This window comes from Copadichromis virginalis, linkage group LG15 (genome assembly GCF_057382275.1).
Source record: "Copadichromis virginalis isolate Kocher_CV1m ecotype Utaka linkage group LG15, C_Virginalis_male_GT1.1, whole genome shotgun sequence".
Classification (NCBI taxonomy): domain Eukaryota; kingdom Metazoa; phylum Chordata; class Actinopteri; order Cichliformes; family Cichlidae; genus Copadichromis; species Copadichromis virginalis.
Genome location: NC_140632.1, coordinates 36,163,942 through 36,183,106, shown reverse-complemented (window position 1 = coordinate 36,183,106; position 19,165 = coordinate 36,163,942). Strand labels below are relative to the sequence as shown.

Below are 19,165 nucleotides of genomic sequence, written 5' to 3'. Positions count from 1 at the left end.
CACAGACACTTTTAAGTGCATACACAATCAGCAAGATCGACGCACACGCGCGGCCTGAAAGCACAGACCGGACTATCACCTGCTCCATCTCTCCGCTTTGTTTTCTTAACTGTGTGATAAGCTTTGACTGCCTGTTTGCTAACACTGTTTGCTTTGATGATTGAGTCCCCTTGGACAATCCTCGAAAAGAAAAGCAGCACTGACCAGACCTCGGGGCATCGTGTTTGCATGCACGTTAGAGCAATCTCATACTTTATATGCATTCATATCTTCTTACTAAAACGATGGTAGCGCATGTATGCATATGTACAGTGTTGGGGAGTAACGGAATACATGTACCGCCGTTACGTATTTAGAATACAAAATATGAGTAACTGTATTCCGTTACAGTTACCGTTTAAAAAGGTGGTATTCAGAATACAGTTACTTTGTTGAAATAAATGGATTACACTGCGGTACTTTCCTGTTTCATTTTGTCGCGGGTCAGGACTGTTTGGGTTTTGTTTGACAGCTACGTTCTGTTGTTCCAGGTGGCAGCGTTACGGTTGCCATGGTTACAGGGCGACGCTCTCTCTCTCTTTCTGCGACTGTGTGTTTCCTGGGTGAGAGAGCGCCTTTTTGTTGTTGTTGTTGTGCTAAGCTAACAGGCAGAATGCTACAAGCATAGCTCTAAAGAATGTAGCATCATGGGCAGTGTAGTCCGTGCTGCAGGGAGAATGCACTGCCATACACGTTATGGGTCTGTGAGCGCGAGGAGGGAGAAAAAGGCGAGTGGAAAGGTACGAGTTGTCGTCGAGGAAAAACGGGAGCTGGAAACATGTAAATATAATAATAACCACTGCAGCCAAGAAGAGTGCCTGACGAGCCCAGTTGTAAGTAAGCTATTAAGACTCGACTGTACACCGTGTTCGTGTTTTCCTCCGAAAACAATAAGTTCCGTTGGAGCAGTCTTTCAACGCCTCTCTCTGTCTCTCGCAAGAAAAATTGACCCACACAACAAAGTAAAGCTATTTTTCGGCTATGAGCCGACAGGGACCCCGCCGTATTAGTCAGAGGTCCCTTTACTACAGTTCGGAGTCGCGGACCTTCAGTAATAGTAATAAATCACACAGCAATAGTACATTCACGTTGTTGTAAAAAGCACGATAATATATTAAGTAATCCAAAGTATTCAGAATACGTTACTGTCATTGAGTAACGTAACGGAATACGTTACAGAATACATTTTGGGGCATGTATTCTGTATTCTGTAACGGAATACATTTTAAAAGTAACCTTCCCAACACTGCATATGTATCTGTGTGTATTCAAGCTACTCCGAAACGACTGGGTCAATCTTACCGAAACTGTGCACGAACATCGTCACACTCACAGCGATAACCTCTACAGTTTTGTTCCACTCACTAAATATGGGATGAAGAATTAGAAAAAGCAGGCCCGGCTAGTGTGTTTAATCTATCAGAGCCTTTGGAAGATGATATCTGAACTTATGCGCATGAACTAATAGAAATATACAGAGGAAAGGAGATCGGCATGAGCCTTTTCATGAGTGCATGTGTGCGCCTTAATTGCTTTAATACCAACAGGATGATGCCTGGGAAATCAGTGGGTATATCAGCCGAGACGGGAGATTTTCATCTCTCTGCTAGATTTCTACTGTTGCTCCTTTGAACTGTCTGACCTAATTTGACCAAAAAAGAAATGTTATCGGAGGTAAAGAGATAACTACAAAAGAGCAGAGTAGCTTCTTAACAGTTCAGGGTGAGAAAAGTCAGTTCAGTAGTGAAACACTGTATGGAAATCTATCTCACAATAGAAACAGAAAAAAACTCGTTTAAGGAAGGTTTTTGGGATAAATATGACGAGACTGCGATGTTTTTCTGTTTACGTGGCCTAGTTTTACTCAACTTGCTTAATCTTCGACATTTCCAACACCTCAGTGAGTTGTTGATGGCGCATCTGTCCAAATTATAACATCTTTTTTTTTTTTTACTCTTATACTTTTAGTTTTTTGAGGAGGCTAAAAATGCGTCATTGGCGCACAACTTCTGATGAACAAAAGCATAAAGAAGAAGACTGGAAAAAGTCCCTCTTGCGCTTTGATACAAAGAAACTGCAGCTGAATATCTATTGAATGCTGACAGCAATTTAGTACAAAGTTTTCTTTTAAGGTGTGATGGGCAGATTTCAGATTTACGCCCCAGCGTCAACAACAAAAGCCGCTGAACAGAAAAAATACAACATGTAGGCTACAGTGTGGAAACATGTACAGGCTCTGTGTTTATGTAGGCTTTTCAAGGGTGTAATGTATTGTATTTATATATTTTGCATTCATTGGAAAATTTCACATCTTGTGCCCTATTTAACCCTCCCAAACCGCCAAAGGACCCCCTCTTACCCTGGCGTCTGTGACCTTGAACTCTCGGAGGATGTACTGAGGCATGTTATACTCTGCCATGGGGTCTACCACAAAGTACTGATACCTGGCAGAGCGCTCTGCAGGCCAGTACTGGTGACATTTTTCCTGTTTGAAAAAAAATAGTGATGATTTTTAGTGGAATTTTTTATGGCGTTTTACATTTTGATTTTAAATTATTTTAATTTTTAAGCAAAAAGAGACAGATAAATAACATAAATCAGCGTCGTACCCGTCCCATCTCTCTAAGTTTGGTCAACATGACTACAATAGTGGAGTTGTTCTCCCAGAGCATTCTCCAGAAGTCTTCTGTAGTCTCCGCCAGAGGGCCCTGCGTGGCAATGTAGGCTTTCTGTTGCCTGTTTAAACAGTAAAGTCACACCATGTTTACTTGAGTAATTAACTGTAAACACCACTGATGCAAATTCAGAGGGGGAAAAACAAAATCAACCGTATGACACAAACTTGTGGACGATAAGTAAACTTGATGATTGCTTTTACATAATAATACACACGATTACATGACTGCTATGAGGAAAAAATACAAAAATAGAATGAATATTTCTCTCATTTTCTTTATTCCATGTAATATATGTCTCTGATCAATCAAGATGTTTCTTTGCAGTAGAAATAAACACATGAATAAATAAGCAGTTACTTCACTCATGCTGGCGTGCTTTTCTGCCATCTCAACTCTTCCTACCTGTATCCATCAATAAAGCTGGCATTGATGTAGTCAGATCCTTCCAGGCCTCTGATTGGCTGCAGGCAAACACGAGTGGTCTCGTAGGGCATGATGTTAACCAGCCGATTTTTGAACTTGTTGCAGGGAAGGTTGGCACTGATGAAGCGCGACGTGTGGGCTTTGGAGTTGGCCAAACGCTGTTGGGGGAAGACAAAGGGATAGTTTAACATACCAGAAGATAAGCAATAACAATAACAGTACAGACTAAGGTAAAAATATAGTATAGTGTTAAAAAAAAAAGAGACATTTAGTAAGACTGCAATGAATGATGCAGAGGAGGAGAATAAAGATTAAAAGCAGAGAAATGTGAGAAGATAGCACTGCAGAGGAAAGAAGTAAAAGAAAAAGGAAGAGCAGGAGAGGATGAAGAAGACAGGTGCAAGATAGCTAGAAAGTGGAGAATATCAATTGCAGAAAGTAATAAAGAAGACCTAATCTAATCTGATCTGTCACCCACGATGCCACAGCTTCAAAGGACATTGTTTATCAGGAATATATTTATCAGAAAGCAATTCAAAACTTTATTCCCGTTTGCAACTTGTGAGGTCCTGGAGGGTCAGATAAAATGACGGAAAATACGTTACACACCCAGACTAACAAGCCTCTGGATCAAGCCTGTATGAAACAGAAAACTTGCCTAAAAGTGGGTCAGTCGCAGCTTTGATAATGGCAGTGTGCATAAAACATAGACTCACATAGGGATGCTCAGAAAGACAAACACACACGCACGCTGCATAATGATCAAAATGAAAATGCCGTACTGCTACATCATCACCGTCATAAGGATCTCAGCGCGAGTTTGTGGGTCAGCAAGTCCTATGATCTCCTCCTTTTGGCTTCGACGTCTCAATAAAGAATATGTGTGTGTGTGTTCTTGCTCGTTAGCAAGCAAATAGAAGATACCCTTGTCAGATGGTTTAGGACCCCTTTCAGACAGAACGCACGGCGCGCTGAAAACACCAGCAGCATCACAAGAAATGAGAACGAGACAAGAGATGAGCTGCAACTGAAAAAGAAGGCGGGATGTGAATATATTTTCTAGATTTTCCAGCTCCCAAAAATACAAAAAGTCAGTGTGTTCATGCTTTTATGTGTGCGCAAACCAGGTCTAACTTTCCATTTTCTCTTCCAATTAGAGTATTCTCGGTCTCTCTTTCTCTTTCCCCCCTCGTATAGCACCAGCAGCTCTCTATCAGTGGCTTCTTGGAGTCCATCCAGTGTTTGCCTCCTCCTCCTCCCATGCCTTTATCCCTTGCTACTGTCTTGCTTTTGATCTGTGTTTCACAGAGGCACCTGGAAAGGCTTAAGGTGGCCTGGCAGTGCTAAAGAGGCCCTCAGCTACACCACAGAGGGTGAAGGGAACTGCGCCAGACCTGGCAGCCTCAATCTCTTCACCTCATACTAGCTCCTTCCCATTTATAGTACAGCATATCTGGTCAGTTTTCATTCCATTTGGCATGTTGCACCGAAACATATATTTGGTTATGTATCAGAAACTAGAGCTTAAAGAAGCACTGTGACCAAAAACGCAGTAGGACCATCCCCAGTAGGCTTCCCTGGACATAACCAAATCTAAGTGGGAAGTCAGAACCCTGTAATAGAAAATACAAGGGTCTGAGAATATTAAATACCATCTGGCATTTCTATAAATCTATAGTAAAGTATTCTGAATATCACTACAGATTTACACATATTTATTCTTTTTAGTACATTTACTATCTATTAGATCATAGGTTTTCGGTTTATTTCTAGTAAATACTATCTTTCCAATTGTGTACTTCTTTAATTATTAATTATGCATTGCCATGCAAAGCCTTGTGAGAGTTTTGTATATGTATAGAACTGTTTCTATATAACTCGAGAAGATTTTTGTATTTTTGTTTGGACTTGGATCCCAATTTAAACAGCTGAATCCCAACTCATACTTGCTTCTATTTAAATTGAAATTTATCCCAGCAGCTCAGTAGCATTTTGTTGTGTGTGTATGTTGTAATCCACATACTGTTGCAAAATACGTTCTACAAGCATGCTATGTGCATAAATCTCCATAAAAATGCACATACTGTGAGCAAGAAAGCATTTTTGTCTGACTACTTCATGACAAAATTATCTTCAGGGATTCCCAACAGTTATGGCTTAACTCTGCGTGACTATGTATCCTACCTGAGAATGACAGTGCCCTCCCACTCTCGCCTATAGTGCAGTATTCTGTCAAATCACTTCCTTACTGCCAACTTAGTATACACTCGTCCCTTTGTTCATTAGCCAAACGTTCCTCCCTCCGCTTGCCTCACCTTCCACCTCCATTTGTCATCATCAAGTATTAATTACTTAGCTCAACCACCCCTTTTCTCACACGCCTACCCCCTCTGTACTGACAGCAGGGTGGATGTTATTAATCCCCGTTCGACTCCTGATGCCAGCTCAGCATTATTTCCCGATACAGATGGCAGTGGAGTTTCCGTCACTGTTGTGCACCAGTGAGAAGACACCCCCCAAAAAAAGACTAATCGCACTGGCACTGTTGTTGTTTCTTGGTAGGGAGGCTGCGTTGATGAAAAGCGATGACGAATGATTCAAGAATCTGTGTGCGTAATCCAAGGTCAGCAGATGCTAACTGGTGTGCCAAAGTTGAGGTGACTTTACTTTATGGACGGGTGACAAATTATAGGATAAGCCCCCCAACTCAATTAACTGGCAGTGACTCTACAAGTAGCATTCTTCCAAAAGATATGTGATGTTTGATGGTGGTGATGGAGAGCACTTTCTAATATGCCACGATGTCTCATAGATGGTCAGCTAGATTGATGCCCGGTGGCTGTGACGAATTGCAACGGCTGTATAAAGGAAAAAGTACACGATGCCAGCTAATATCCCCCCGCTGTAGCAGTCGCCCAGTCTCCCCATCGCAGGATTCAAGGGTTTATGTTTTTCCTTTAATAAGTCACCCCTCTGTACGTAAACACTATGCTTTGCTGTCTTTCTCACCTACTGCTTTTTCATTAATTTTTTCTTTCTTAAAACCGAAAATCCGTGCTGCTCTGAGCCAAAAAATCCTTTGTCTTGCCCCTGCTAGATTAAACCCAATTTCTTAGCCTAAGCATATTATTGCAAAATCCTCAAAAATGAACAATGTGGCCCAACAGCAAAGGGCTTCTTATTTCTCTTTTCTAGCTCTGGAAAAAAAAATACTACACCTCAATAGCATTGTGTACCTAAATGATGAAACGTTTTAAGTGAAGCACAAGAAAGTAAAGGAAATTTGTTTTTTAGTCACCTGTTACTTGGATAGCATCCGTAAAAAACTGACAAATAGCTGCCATTCAAATAAGGCAGTTTAAATATACCTTCTACAGTGATGCTACACTGTATAAACTGCATCTTCACTCAACTAAAATGTTATTCTTTCAGTCCCCCCACCCACCCAGGCAGTGACAGCAACCATCCAATTTGTCTCTTTCCTAGTCTCCTAATTTAGTTTCACAGCTTCTTGTCAGAAACACAGATGCTGATAGTTAAGAACCACTGAAAAAACACCAAAACAAAACAAAAAAACCCCAAATCAAAATACAAAGAAACGTATTATCACAAAGCAAAGAGCAATGACTGAAACCAAAAATTAAGCACACTGCAAATAATGATGAAGAAAAATATGAAAAGCAATGAAATTGGATTTGCATCCAGAATAACTGCTGGGAAGACAAAGCTGGCAGCTAGGCTTATTTAAAAGGTTTACAGTGGCTTAAAACAAGGTGTCAGAAAAACATACCGGTGCCGTCTTCATTATTTAGTTATGATAAGGACTACAGAGAGGAAAGTTAATGTAGACATTGATCTGTGGCTGCTCGTTATTTCCCACTGTCTTGGCAGGTGACTCTGAGGAAAAACTCCAAGCAGGCTCCCTGATAATTTGCATGTCTGACCCCAGCAGAAGTTAAAGTTGATCGGTATATGTAGTTAGGGCTCATTAATAAAGAAACAACAACAACAAAGCAAGGTGTAAAACCCTCTAATTCCAGTGCATAGTGCACTTAAAATGGTCAGAAGGTTATTAAGGTTTTATAGGTTTATTTCCTATACCTTGAACTCCAGCTCCATGCCAGTGACGTGCTCACCGCTCTCCACCTGTGCAAGCTTCTGGATGTAAGAATACAGGCTCCGGGCAGCCACCTCAGTGTTTCCGCAGGCCACCGCCTCCAGCAGTGCGTCATGAATGAAGCTGTACTGGTCTTCGGTCTGCACCATGTAATTCCGCTGCGATCGCATAAGTGTCACATGGCCGTAAATGTCGACCGTCTTCTCGTGCTTGATCCGCTCCAGCATGGCGTCGATGACGATGAAGCAGCCCGTCCGGCCTACGCCCGCACTGGAGTAAAAAAAAAAAAAAAAAAAGATACAAAATTACTTTGTGTTTTGGCATTGAATATTTTCAGTGTAATTCACTGTGTCATTATAATGTTTTATATACAGCAAGTCCTGTAAGCTCTGTTGTGAAGTCACACTTTGCATAATTGAATAGGAAGACGCAAAGAGAGAGATGTTATGAAAGCTAAGAGAGGAAATAAATAAACAATAAAGGAAAATGACAAATAGAACAACAGGAGGACAGTGATGGAGACTAGGTGAAGCAAGCCGTCAAATTTCAATTTTATTGTGTAGTGCTTTGGACTCACTGAAGTCTTCTTATCTTGACAAAAAGGAAGGTTTCAATTTGAATAAGCCATCTGAGAAATACCACACGTAAAAGGAGGAAGAGCTAAGGAGTGAAATGGGAGACGCAAAGGAGATGGGAAGGGATTACTTTTGAGGCTTTTTGACAGAAAGAGAAGAAAAGAAAAAGGTGGCGAGAATGGCAGCAGGGAAATAAAGCACAAATTAAAGAGAAGGCTGCTGTGACCAATTGAAAATAGAAGAGACAGAGGTCATTTGGGAAAGAGAGTATGCGGTGGTGTAAAGTGTTTTACGTAACCTATAATAGCAAGTACGCAGGTAAAGCCTGCCATTCTGTTGGCTCACGGACACACAATGACCTAATAACAACTGCATTACTGAAGCTGGGATTTTCCATATGCTGGGCTTGACTTCATTTTTGGGAGACCGGCTGGTGCAAGAACCTCTCCTCGGTTCCTTTGAAGCACAAAAGTGAATCAAATTACAAACCGACCTGCAGTGAGCAATGATTGGTCCAGCGTCAGGCGGATTGCAAGTCTTCACCCTACGGAGGAAGGCCAGGAACGGGGTTGGGTACTCTGGTACGCCGTGGTCAGGCCAGGCGGTGAACTGGAACTGACGAACCTCCCGCTTCTCACTCGAACCATTCTGCATAACACACAGAGAGGCTGGTTGCACTGTGTTTGCACTGGGTCATTCAGTAGCTTTATTGTTGGTCTATAAACCCAAATGGTGTCTTGATAACGGTGCTGCTTTGTGCAACTTGGCTGTTACAGAGAGATGTTGTACAGTGAGACCACAAAACATTCAGAAAGCTGACATACTGACGTATTTAGTGGATACACCTGCTTACCACAAAGATGGGATTTCAGGTCAAATAAAAAGTTGCACTTTGTAGCCTTGATGAGTAAAATGCACTATAGTTTAGGTTAAAATCATCTATGATGAAATGCTTTCAACACATGCAGCTCATCAATGGCTTCAACAGTAAATCTAATAGAAAAGCTGGGGGACTGTGTAAATTGTATTGATTTGGAAATCATTTAAACCCTGTCCTTGCTGGACTGTCTCACCGAGGTAAATTGTGGATGAAGCAAAGAAGTGGACCTCTTGAACCTCACTCGTCTTGGCCCTCCAAAACACGGGACGGATCACACATTTGATAAACAGATAAATGCTGTTGCTACAGTTAGTTTCTTCTACCCGAGGCAAAAGGCTAAGCCCTCTCTCTCTTTTGCTAAGAAGGCAAACCATGCTTGAAAAAGAAGGCACTGGACTTGTTCAAGTGTGTGAGGATGTTTCACCTTTCATACAAGAGGTTTCTTTAGTTCTAAAAGATTTTTCAAGCTCCTACGACTACCATGACCTGGATGACTGAGAGCCTAGACGGACTAGTTCATACCTTCATTTCACCCAGGCTTGCTTTTTGGAGTAGTTTTTATTTGAGAATCAGCCAGGCGCTGCGTTCTCCTCTGCAACCAAAATGCAGCAGCTCAAGTCCTGACAGGCACCTGCAAGCGAGCTCGTATTTCCCCTGTTTTTGGATGTTTTAACTACACATTCTCTGAAATGATCATTGAGATCAGCTGACCAGATGCTTCTGGTCTTACTGTGAAGCAGATTAAAGCATAGAGGAGACCTGGCCTTCTCTGTAGATGCCCCTGAACTTTGAAACAGCCCGCGCCCTTGAAATGAGCACCTCAGCAACACTCGACATCTTCAAGAGCCGCTTGAAAACTCATTTTTATTCCTAGGCATTTAAACCAGACCGAGGCTTGGCATCTGTTTTTCCTCTGTCTACTTTTCTGCACTATGCCAGTTTAGTTTAGTTTAGTTGTACAACACAGAGACAAAATATCAAAGACTGAAAGTGGAAAAAATTCAAAAAAAGTTGAAACAAGGGTCCTGAAAATGGTCATAAATATAACTGGGTTTAATAGAAGCATCCACTGGAGTTTGTGAGTAGGTTTTTTAGCAGTTTAAGAATAACTCAGTAACACAAGACTAAGTGTCAGTGTAATTGCAGTGTAATACTGCAAAGAATGTGCCGCTTTCATAGTCTCCAGTACAAAATACATTAAAAAGGGACAAAGCTGAAAACCAGCTACAGTATAAACTTAGAAATTCTGATCACTTATCACTGATGTCCTTTAAAGGGGTTTGGGTGTTCATTAAAGCGCATGGACATTACGGACACAGGAAATGCAGTCCGTCCATCCATCCATCTTCTTCTGCTTATCCGGGCAGCAACCTAAGCAGAGAAGCCAAGACCTCCCTCTCCCCAGCCACCTCCTCCAGCTTATCCACCAAGGTGCTCCCAGGCCAGCCGAGAGATATAATCTCTCCAGCGTGTCCTGGGTCTGCCCCGTGGCCTCATCCCGGTGGGGCAAAACACCTCACCCAGGAGGCATCCTTGTCAGATGCCAGAACCACCTGAACTCGCTCCTTTCGATGTGGATGAGCCGCATGCGGCATGCTGTGAACATCTTATTATTGCAGAACATTTTGAGAGGCTCAAAACCCATCCTCTCAAGCAAGAATGGGAAAACATGTTTGTGTTTGGGGGCTGAGCTGCAGTTTTGAGAGCTCAGTGTTGTTAAAAAAAGAAAGAGGTGATGCAAACCAGTGGTAAACACGCCCCTGTCACGATTTTGTTTTGAAATGTGTCGCTGGCATCACATTAAATAAAATAAGCGTATATTTAAACATTTTACAGCTGTTTAAATCCGCTCTCATTTACAAAATGGGCTTTGCAGTTTTTGGGAAATCTTTTTCTTTCTTTTGATCATGATTTTACACAGTTTGAACTCGTTGTTGTAGTAGATATCATTTTCATGCTGATCAGCACTGATGTGCGTGTGCTCATGTACTCATTGTTGTTGCTGAGAACACTCGGGACACGATACAAGCGGCAAACACTCATATTACACACCCGTTTGACAGCTCCTGTCATAAAATCCACTATTGAGGCATCAAAACTGGGATCCAGAGGAAGAATTTTGTGAAGGACAAGAAGAAAGAGACTGAGAGAAAGATCAGCCTCGCATCTTCCTGTCCGCTTCCCCCTCCTCACAGAAGATCCTCTAATGTAGGCACTGTTTGCATTTCAGTGCAGTGCTCCTACTTGCCTGACAGAGGGAATTTTTCCTTGCTGAATAAATGAATAAATGAGTGTGGTAATTAAAAGCAAACTGACCTACTTCTTGTTTTCCTTTTTTTTGGACATTCCCCATTTCTGGAGTTGGAAGACAGGATGAATACGACTGCTACCTGGCTGCTGGTTTTAAAGTCTTTTTTTTTTTGTCAAGAATTTATCAGCGGACACAATCCTGCGTCACTGTAGGATACACATACATATAGATATGTACCACAGCAGCTGCTTTGTGAATGCGCCGTGTGTTTGTCTGTGTGCCTCTGCCACCTGATTCTTCACACAAATTCAACAAAGTGAAAACAGCTCAGTGAGAAAGCCTGGCAATGGCTTCAGGTATAAGCAAGAGGGAAGAGGGTGAGCAGAAAAAAGAAGAAAGCACCGGCGGGTGTGATAGAGGCTGAGAGCGGCAGAATGTAAATGGCCCTGAATGTCAACCAGCTTTAAAGCGCCACGGCTGCTGATACGTTGCTATCTTTACTGTCACTGGTTTGCCTCAGCATCCATTGTTCCATTGACAATTCAGGTAAAAAAAAAAAAAGTCAACAGTGACTTAACACTGGTGTAATCTTGGCAAAAGGAAAATTCTGGAAATGTCTAATCCTTCCAGTGGCTGGTTCAGCTCCTATCACAGAACCTGTCTTTGCAGGTTCTGTGATAGGGCTGCGAGTGAGAACAGGGTGCATGTAATGTATGTGTGCTGGTGCGGTAATAATACACTGGTTTGTGTGTGGCATCATATTTATGCATGTAGCATTTCCGATATTTGTGCAAAAGCATGAATGCAAGCTTGGATGTGCAAAATCTGTCTTGAGAATGTGCTCATTCACATGGAGAAAGTGCACTGCAATACGTCATATGAAATATCTTAATTAGAGGGAATACACACTATGCCTCCCCTCTTATTTTAGAGCATTTTACTATTATAAAATTATAAAAACAAAAACGTGATTATAAAAACAGTTTCTTTAAGCATCCCTTTCACATATTGATATGAATGAAACAGTCGCGTGTTCCTGCCACTAACAGTACACAACAAACCTTTCTGCCTGTTAAAGTCAACGCAGATGATTACTGGAGTAATATCTTATTTGGGAAATTAATACACCGTTACATTGCTCTGTCATAATTGAATCACATATGAAGAGTCACATATCTAAATGGACTCTTCATGCCCCTTTAAGCAGGAGATTTGTGGTAAAAGCACATCTATTTTTAGTCAGGATTTGTTATTATAACAAGATCATAATGGTTAATGGATATTTGTTCAAATACTATCATTTTTTCTGTCAACCTCCCCAGTAGCTTTTCAGACGTATCGATAAAGATATTTAAAATTGCTTCTTTGTATCAAGGCACGGGTCCCGCAGCTTCTGATGTAGCTCTTCTGCTTTTAGCATATAAACATATAGTGTTATTTGAAGACAACTATGCTATTACTTGCCAAATTTGATAAAAACAAAACAGTCTGTTCAATGCGATCATGTTTTTTTTTTTTTACTTGTTTTTAAAAGCTAGGTAAGTAAGATTATCCTGTTATGATCATTTTTCATTTGAATAAATATTTTCCCCGCTTTTTTTTCCCTCGTTTTTGAGATTGCAGTCTTTGCAGTGAGCATAGCTCTGAATATCTGTGCAGGGCTGTGTGTGCGTGCACAGAAGCATGAGAGCAGTCTGCCAATTATGTATATTGAGTTTCTCTTCTGCTCACTTTACCTAAGTGCTCCAATTTGGCAGATGCACATAAACAGATGACCTATTGAGGAGAGCGAGAGAGCTGTGCAAGGTAAAAAGGGCTGGACTGGGAGGACAATAGAAACAAAGGGTTTTATTTGTACATATCTTCGCTTTAAGCAGAAAAATACCATGTGGTTTATACCAATATTTTCAATGTTTATGCAGACCTTGTGCTTGTATTTCTACAAGGCGTGTCCTCTGGACTATCACTCTCTTTGCTGAAAAGACATTTATGAGGACGCTGCTATTCATTTTTTGAACCATTTAAGATAATGGCTGTAATTCATTTGCTTGGACATGTTTGCACATCACTTTTGAATTGACAAGTACTGTTTATCAAACATAAGACAGGAGTACAAATAGTAGTGTGTAGGCGAACAATGTGAGGAACCATCTTACCTTGTGCAAAGAGAAAGTGCGCACGCAGAAAGTGGCCAATTCTATCGTGTCCAAAAGGGTCACTTGGGTCATACCGTAGGTCTCTGTACCTCGACTTGGCCAGTATTGATCACACTTAATCTGGGAGAGAAAGAGAGGCATTAGCTACAGCATGAAAAACCTCACGGACATAAAAAGGCACGGTTAGGACATTTTTTAAATCACATTTATTCGTATCATGGCGTGCTCTCGCAGCAAGCTCTCCTTTGGACTGAAACAGTGCAGTGGTGACAGAAACACCGGGGCAGCTTCTCTATAATTCACATCTGAGAAACAACATTATGTACACTGAACAGATGTGCCTGTCACAGCGACTCCAATCTCACTGCATAACTTTACCAACCTCACACAAATCCAGCCTGCTTCCTTCCTTGCCTTTTTCTTAAAACAAAACATATTCAACAGTAATGTGAAACACAAGGAATGTAATTGAAATCTCGGGAACTTGATGACTTTCCATAATCACAGCTGCTATAATTTCAAATCTTCATACGGAAACCTGGACACTTTTTAAAAGTTTATTAAGGAAAAAAACAAAACAAAACAAAACAAAACACTTTTTAGAGCAAACCCTTGATTTGTTGTGACTGTTAAAATTTTTTCTAGTCCTGTGGCACTACACACAAGCACACAAACCACGTCAGTCCACCTAATAAAGATTCATTCAATATGGGGTGTGATGTGCCAGCGGACATCAGATCAGATGTGACAGCTTGTGAGGGAGACGCTGCTCTCCAGTTTTCTCTCCCATTTCCTGGTCGAGCTGACACTCGAGCTCCAGCACCCGCTAACCCTGATCACGTTTGACAGGAGTGGAATGCGCATGTCAGGATGGAAGGTAGGTAAACAATTCAAAAGAGGACGGAGAAAGGGAAAATGAGTGGAGACACCTGGGGTGAGTGAGCCTGATGTTGACACAGGTTTGACTCGACAGCACGAAACATCATGGTTGGCTTTTTGACATTTAGACAAGTCGACTCCTCGAGAGGACTAAATATTATCACGGCGGACTCACTTAAGTAAAAGTATCAATCCACTGTGAGAAAAAAAAATCCTTTACAGGAAAAGGTCCTGCACTGAAAATGGTAAGAATCACAGAAGCATGAGAACAAAATGTAAAAAAATTTATTAAAAGTATTCATCATGCAGCAGGATGATTTCTAGCTAAACTTCCAAGTGAATTATTATTACATTAGTGGATTATTATACATGCACCCACTGGTCACTTTAATAGGAACATCATGCTAGTATGGTGTTGGGCACCCTGCTGCCTGTATAACTGGCCCAATTTCTTAGGGCATGGATTCAACAAGGTGCTGGAAACATTCCTCAGAGATTGCGGGCCACACTGACATAACAGCATCATGCAGATCATCATGGCTGCACAGCCACCATGTGAATCTTTCATGCATCCCAAAGGTGATCTATTGATTTGTTTAGTGGTGACTGTGGAGAGCATTTGAGGACAGTGAACTGTCACGTTGAGATGATTTGAGCTTTATGACATTATTATGCGCGTTATCCTGCTGAAAGCACCATGATCACAAAGGGATGGGCGTGATCAGCAACAATGTAACAATGCAAAGAGCAACTGTTACATTACTATTCCAAACATGAAAAAAACCCCACTACCAAACACCACACTCACCCCACTCCCATTTTAAGTGCAATGAAACATAATGGTGTTTTAGAGCTAATGGGATAAAGTTACATTTTATCAGCAAAATATATTGCCTGGGCAAGTTTATGCAACTTCACGTACTTAAATGTTAGTCTCCTCTCTTATTCTTAGAGATGCAGTGTCTCAACTGCTGATATCCCATAATGTGTACCAAATAAATGACAGGTGCAGTCTCATTTGCAGCAGTGATTATCATAAACTGCGTTGAACGCTATTCCCCCACCGCCAAATATTTAAGGTTTTCTTTAATGTAGTCTTATTTGTCATTTCTAAGCTAGGACCCAGTTCCTTCACACATTACAAAAACAGGATGCTGAGCTTCCTGAATCTAAGCCACTGTTCTCTCTGGATCGTTTTCTCTCTATATTCTACAATCAACAGATGGCTGTAGGAGAGACTGGTCGCAGGTACTGCAAATACTCTACAGCACTCCCGTTCTTAAAATTTCATTTGAGCTTCCTGCACTAAGCAGTCTAAGTTCAACAACTCGCTATGCTCTCTGGGACATGCAACAGCTTGTGGTTTCTGCTGCAAATAAGGAGAGAAAACAGAGCTAAGCCTGTGAAGGTACTCCCAGTGGATACGCAGCCTTACTTATCAGATGTGCGCAGGTAGAGTGTCTTTGATTTAGCTCTGCTTTATCAGCCTCCCCAGTTGCTTTAACCACCCCATTCAAATATCTACAGTTCTCTGAAAGCAATCTATCCCAAGAAAATGAAGTCTGATTGCCTACCAATGGAGTTCAGTTATGCAACTGGGAAATCAATGTAAAGCTGTGCCATTTTCAGCAGCTGGTTGTTGTACTTGGTTGTGTAATGCACTGATTTGATTCCAAGGCTTATTTAAAAGAAAACATCATTTTCAAGCGATTTGTAAGGTTGGGGGTTTAAAAAGAAGCGTACAGAAAAGCAGCCCAGATATGCCGAGTGGACCTACCCGCGACTTCTCTTCCAGCCGGGTCATCATGACAATAGTGGCTGCTCTCTGTTCCCACACCATCCTCCAGAAGTCTCCAAATGTCTCTGGTAAAGGTCCTTGGGTGGCAATGTAAGCATTCTGCTTCCTGTAGCCATCAATGTAGTTAGCGTTGATGTAATCGCTGCCTGTTATACCTACACGTAGGCAGATAGAGGAAAAAAAAAACAGAGATTAAAAGATGGAACGTGTACCTTTGATGGCTTTTCCTTTATTATTCTTTTTCCAAACCTCATTTATCAGACTTTTTCATTAACACAATTATTATCACGCCATCTGCCTCAGTAAATCCCAGTTGTCACACGCACTGACACAGTTCCCAGCCAAGGAAGGAGTACGTGTAAATGTGAAGACCAGAATAAGACAAGTCAGGAGAATTTGGCTGAATTCCCGTAACATTTCCCAAACTGTCCAAACTACAGTGGCAATGTCTTTCAATATGCTGTCGACCACGTCAGCTTCTAAGAAACTTGTCAGGAAAGGGGTATTATCACCTGATGATAATAAAAGCCTTTACTCACTTGTAATTTATTATGTTACTAATACATATTTATTGAGTTTTAATAATTTACTTATTACACCACTGAAGTGTAAGCAGCTTTCTACACTGAGGTTCTCTTTTATTTTTTTGCATTACGAAGCTTAATTCATGCAGTATTGTGCATCTATTAGCAATTTACTATGTTTTTATTAACAGCTAATTATGCCTTTTGCAGTTCTCCCATCTGTAATGATCACAAACCAGATTTTTGTGCGCTTTTAAATTAATTCAACACATCTGTCACAATATTCTATCATTTTTCTTTTCTACGTTTGTGGCTCTTTCCAGGTTCCCGTAGATATCGTGTTTACCACCACAACAGACCAAAAAGATGATGGAAGATAGTGGAAAGTAAAACAGCTTTTCAGCCAACATAGCTACGAGGTAGATTTAGCTTCAGTCCCCCTGAGCCTGCTACCATGCTGTGATATACACCGGTCCTACTAAATCTAGCTAGAAGGAGGTCTTTTGCTGTGGAGAAAGATCTGAAATGTTTTTAATGCACAGGATTGTGTAAATGTGCTCACAAGTCAAGGTGCCCTTGAGTTTAAAAAGGAGTCACTAAAGGACAAAATGCTTTAAATGTTAACAGGATTATCTTGTGATTGGAGTGTCTTACATCGAGCGTCTGGCAGTGATAAGGCAGAGCATCACCCATCTTCATTTACCAACTTCTACAATCTCTCCATTTGAGAAGAGGCTTCGGCGTGACAGCATCTGTGTGTCGGAGACTCATGTCTCTTTGACATCTGACATCTCTTCGCTCAAGCAACAAACAATGAAAAACTCGACCGGACTCGTTTAAAAGAGGCGACTCGGTGAGGGCTACGGCCTGGGCGGAGAGGAAGGATGTAATATACAGAGGAAGGGAGAGACCGAGCGAGAGGCAGAAAGAGCAGGGAGGGTGAAAAGACGAAAAGAAAGAACAAAGAATCGAAGTAAAGAAGAGAAAAGAAAGTTAAATGTCATTAAAACGGATACCACGTTGCACAATTTGACTGGGCTGCCTTGGCTTTAGTCATAGCTAAGTGAACAGAGAATGGTGGCGTGCATGAATTGTTCTACTGCTGCGACTAATAGCAAAATCACTGCAGTGTAAAATAGAAATTTCAGACTTGATTAATTTATGTATTTATGGACGAGGCATTTTATTTCCCTGGGATAATTTTGTTATGCATGTTGCTGCACCCTAAAATTGGACTGACTACTGCAAGATACCGAAATCTAGCCCGAGCAGTTATTTCACACAAAAGGAGAGGACTCTGGAGCAGAGAGTTTGGCATTACTGTGAAGGAGTCGGCAGCTCTTCTGGTGATGCAAAGCCAGAACAATGTCAGCAGTGAAGGGTGACTACCTCTGACAATGTCCCTTGAGATTTAGGAGTCAGAGGAAGAATTTTTCTGGCTCTGAGATTCTCACCACCGTGTCTATAGGCAGCTAGAGGGAAGTCAAGACAGGGGCGTAGATGTGATGAGACAAATGGGACACTGAAAACACTGGTTTAACTTCCGACTCGGTTTGAGTGTGAGATCTAAGCGCTTGGCCTAAAGATGAGCTATAAAGAGTCCTTGCCTCACCCCCCAATTTGCCTCTGTAAACTGCTTAGCTGGTCAGTAGCAAGCTGAGCTGGAAAAATGTCCAGAGTTTAAAAATCAGCACATTTCACTTTTCTTCCTTTTCTACATAGAAGTTATACAGTAAGCATATATGGTGCTTCACACGTTTATTAGATAATTATTTCACAATACTTAGAAATCTGTAGAAAAAAAAAAGAACAGGTTTAAAGATAAAAATGACTGAATTCAACATTTTTTATACCCAAACTTGAGCCGGCACAGTGGACTTCTTTAAAATTCAGAATCAGAATATTTTATTAACCCCTAAGGATGTGATGTGTTTCAATCATTAAAACCAAATCTGCTGTTCAGTAAACAACTGGAGTTTGGCAAATCCATTGAAAAATATTAACTGTATTTGTATTTCAGCATTAAAGCACCTGTGCATACTGGTGGATAAACAATTATGTTTACAAACGTATGAGTTGAAAGCGAGAAAAAAGTCCTGACCCAAAAAATATTTCCCTCTATATTTTTCAGTGGCCCTAATCCCGTTCCATAATCTAGTCAAGTTTTGTCCCGACGGATTAAATTGCTAATCTATCCCATTTAAATCCACACTGCAATAAGAAACACCTTTCCACTCGGCTGATTATTTAACATATTCTGCTTTTTTACTGATAACTTACGCTGAATCTGTGTGAGCACTTATCAAACAGCAGCGATACGAGCTCATGTCAGAGGTGGCGAAGATGTGCGGAGCATGAGGCTGAAACTTACCCTCTATGGGAGCCAGGATGACACGTGAGTGGTCGTAGGCGATGACGTTGGCGTAACGATTCTTGGGCTTGTTCACCTCCAGGTTGGAGTGCTCCCAGGTGAACTGCTGGCCTGGATCAATAGACTGACGGGGGTGCAGAGACAGGCAGAACATGCACATGTAAGGAAGCAATCAAAAGGAGCCACGAGAGAAGCTGAGTAATAACAATACAACCTCCGTGCTATCACAGAAAGAAGAGTGGAAGATGGGGGAGGGAGAGATAGAAAGGTTGATTTCCCTGAGAGAAAGAAGAACACGGTATCATTACAATCTGCACGCCGACTGGTTCTGATAAAGCAGCCGCACGCGGTACTTTATCAAGATCATTAATGCGCGGGGGTGCATAATGACAAATAACAATATTGATAAAGGCGACGGCTCTTCCCCCTTTGACAGGAGACTCGTGGAATGAGCCTCGACACTTGGGTGAAAGA

The 19,165-nt window shown here is 41.4% G+C and overlaps 1 protein-coding gene across 9 annotated transcripts in view; it reads right to left on the bottom strand.

Moving 5' to 3' along the window:
• The window catches only part of ptprsa (protein tyrosine phosphatase receptor type Sa), a 258,396-nt gene that overhangs the window by 10,841 nt on the left and 228,390 nt on the right, over positions 1-19,165 (bottom strand). For all 9 annotated transcript variants that reach the window (XM_085433160.1, XM_085433164.1, XM_085433163.1 and 6 more), the window contains 8 exons: positions 18,692-18,815; positions 15,776-15,951; positions 13,120-13,239; positions 8,326-8,480; positions 7,242-7,527; positions 3,120-3,298; positions 2,649-2,775; positions 2,399-2,524 (listed from right to left, as the gene is read on the bottom strand). In XM_085433160.1, coding sequence (XP_085289286.1) covers positions 2,399-2,524; positions 2,649-2,775; positions 3,120-3,298; positions 7,242-7,527; positions 8,326-8,480; positions 13,120-13,239; positions 15,776-15,951; positions 18,692-18,815 — 1,293 coding nt within the window. The remainder of the gene's footprint in view (positions 1-2,398; positions 2,525-2,648; positions 2,776-3,119; positions 3,299-7,241; positions 7,528-8,325; positions 8,481-13,119; positions 13,240-15,775; positions 15,952-18,691; positions 18,816-19,165) is intronic.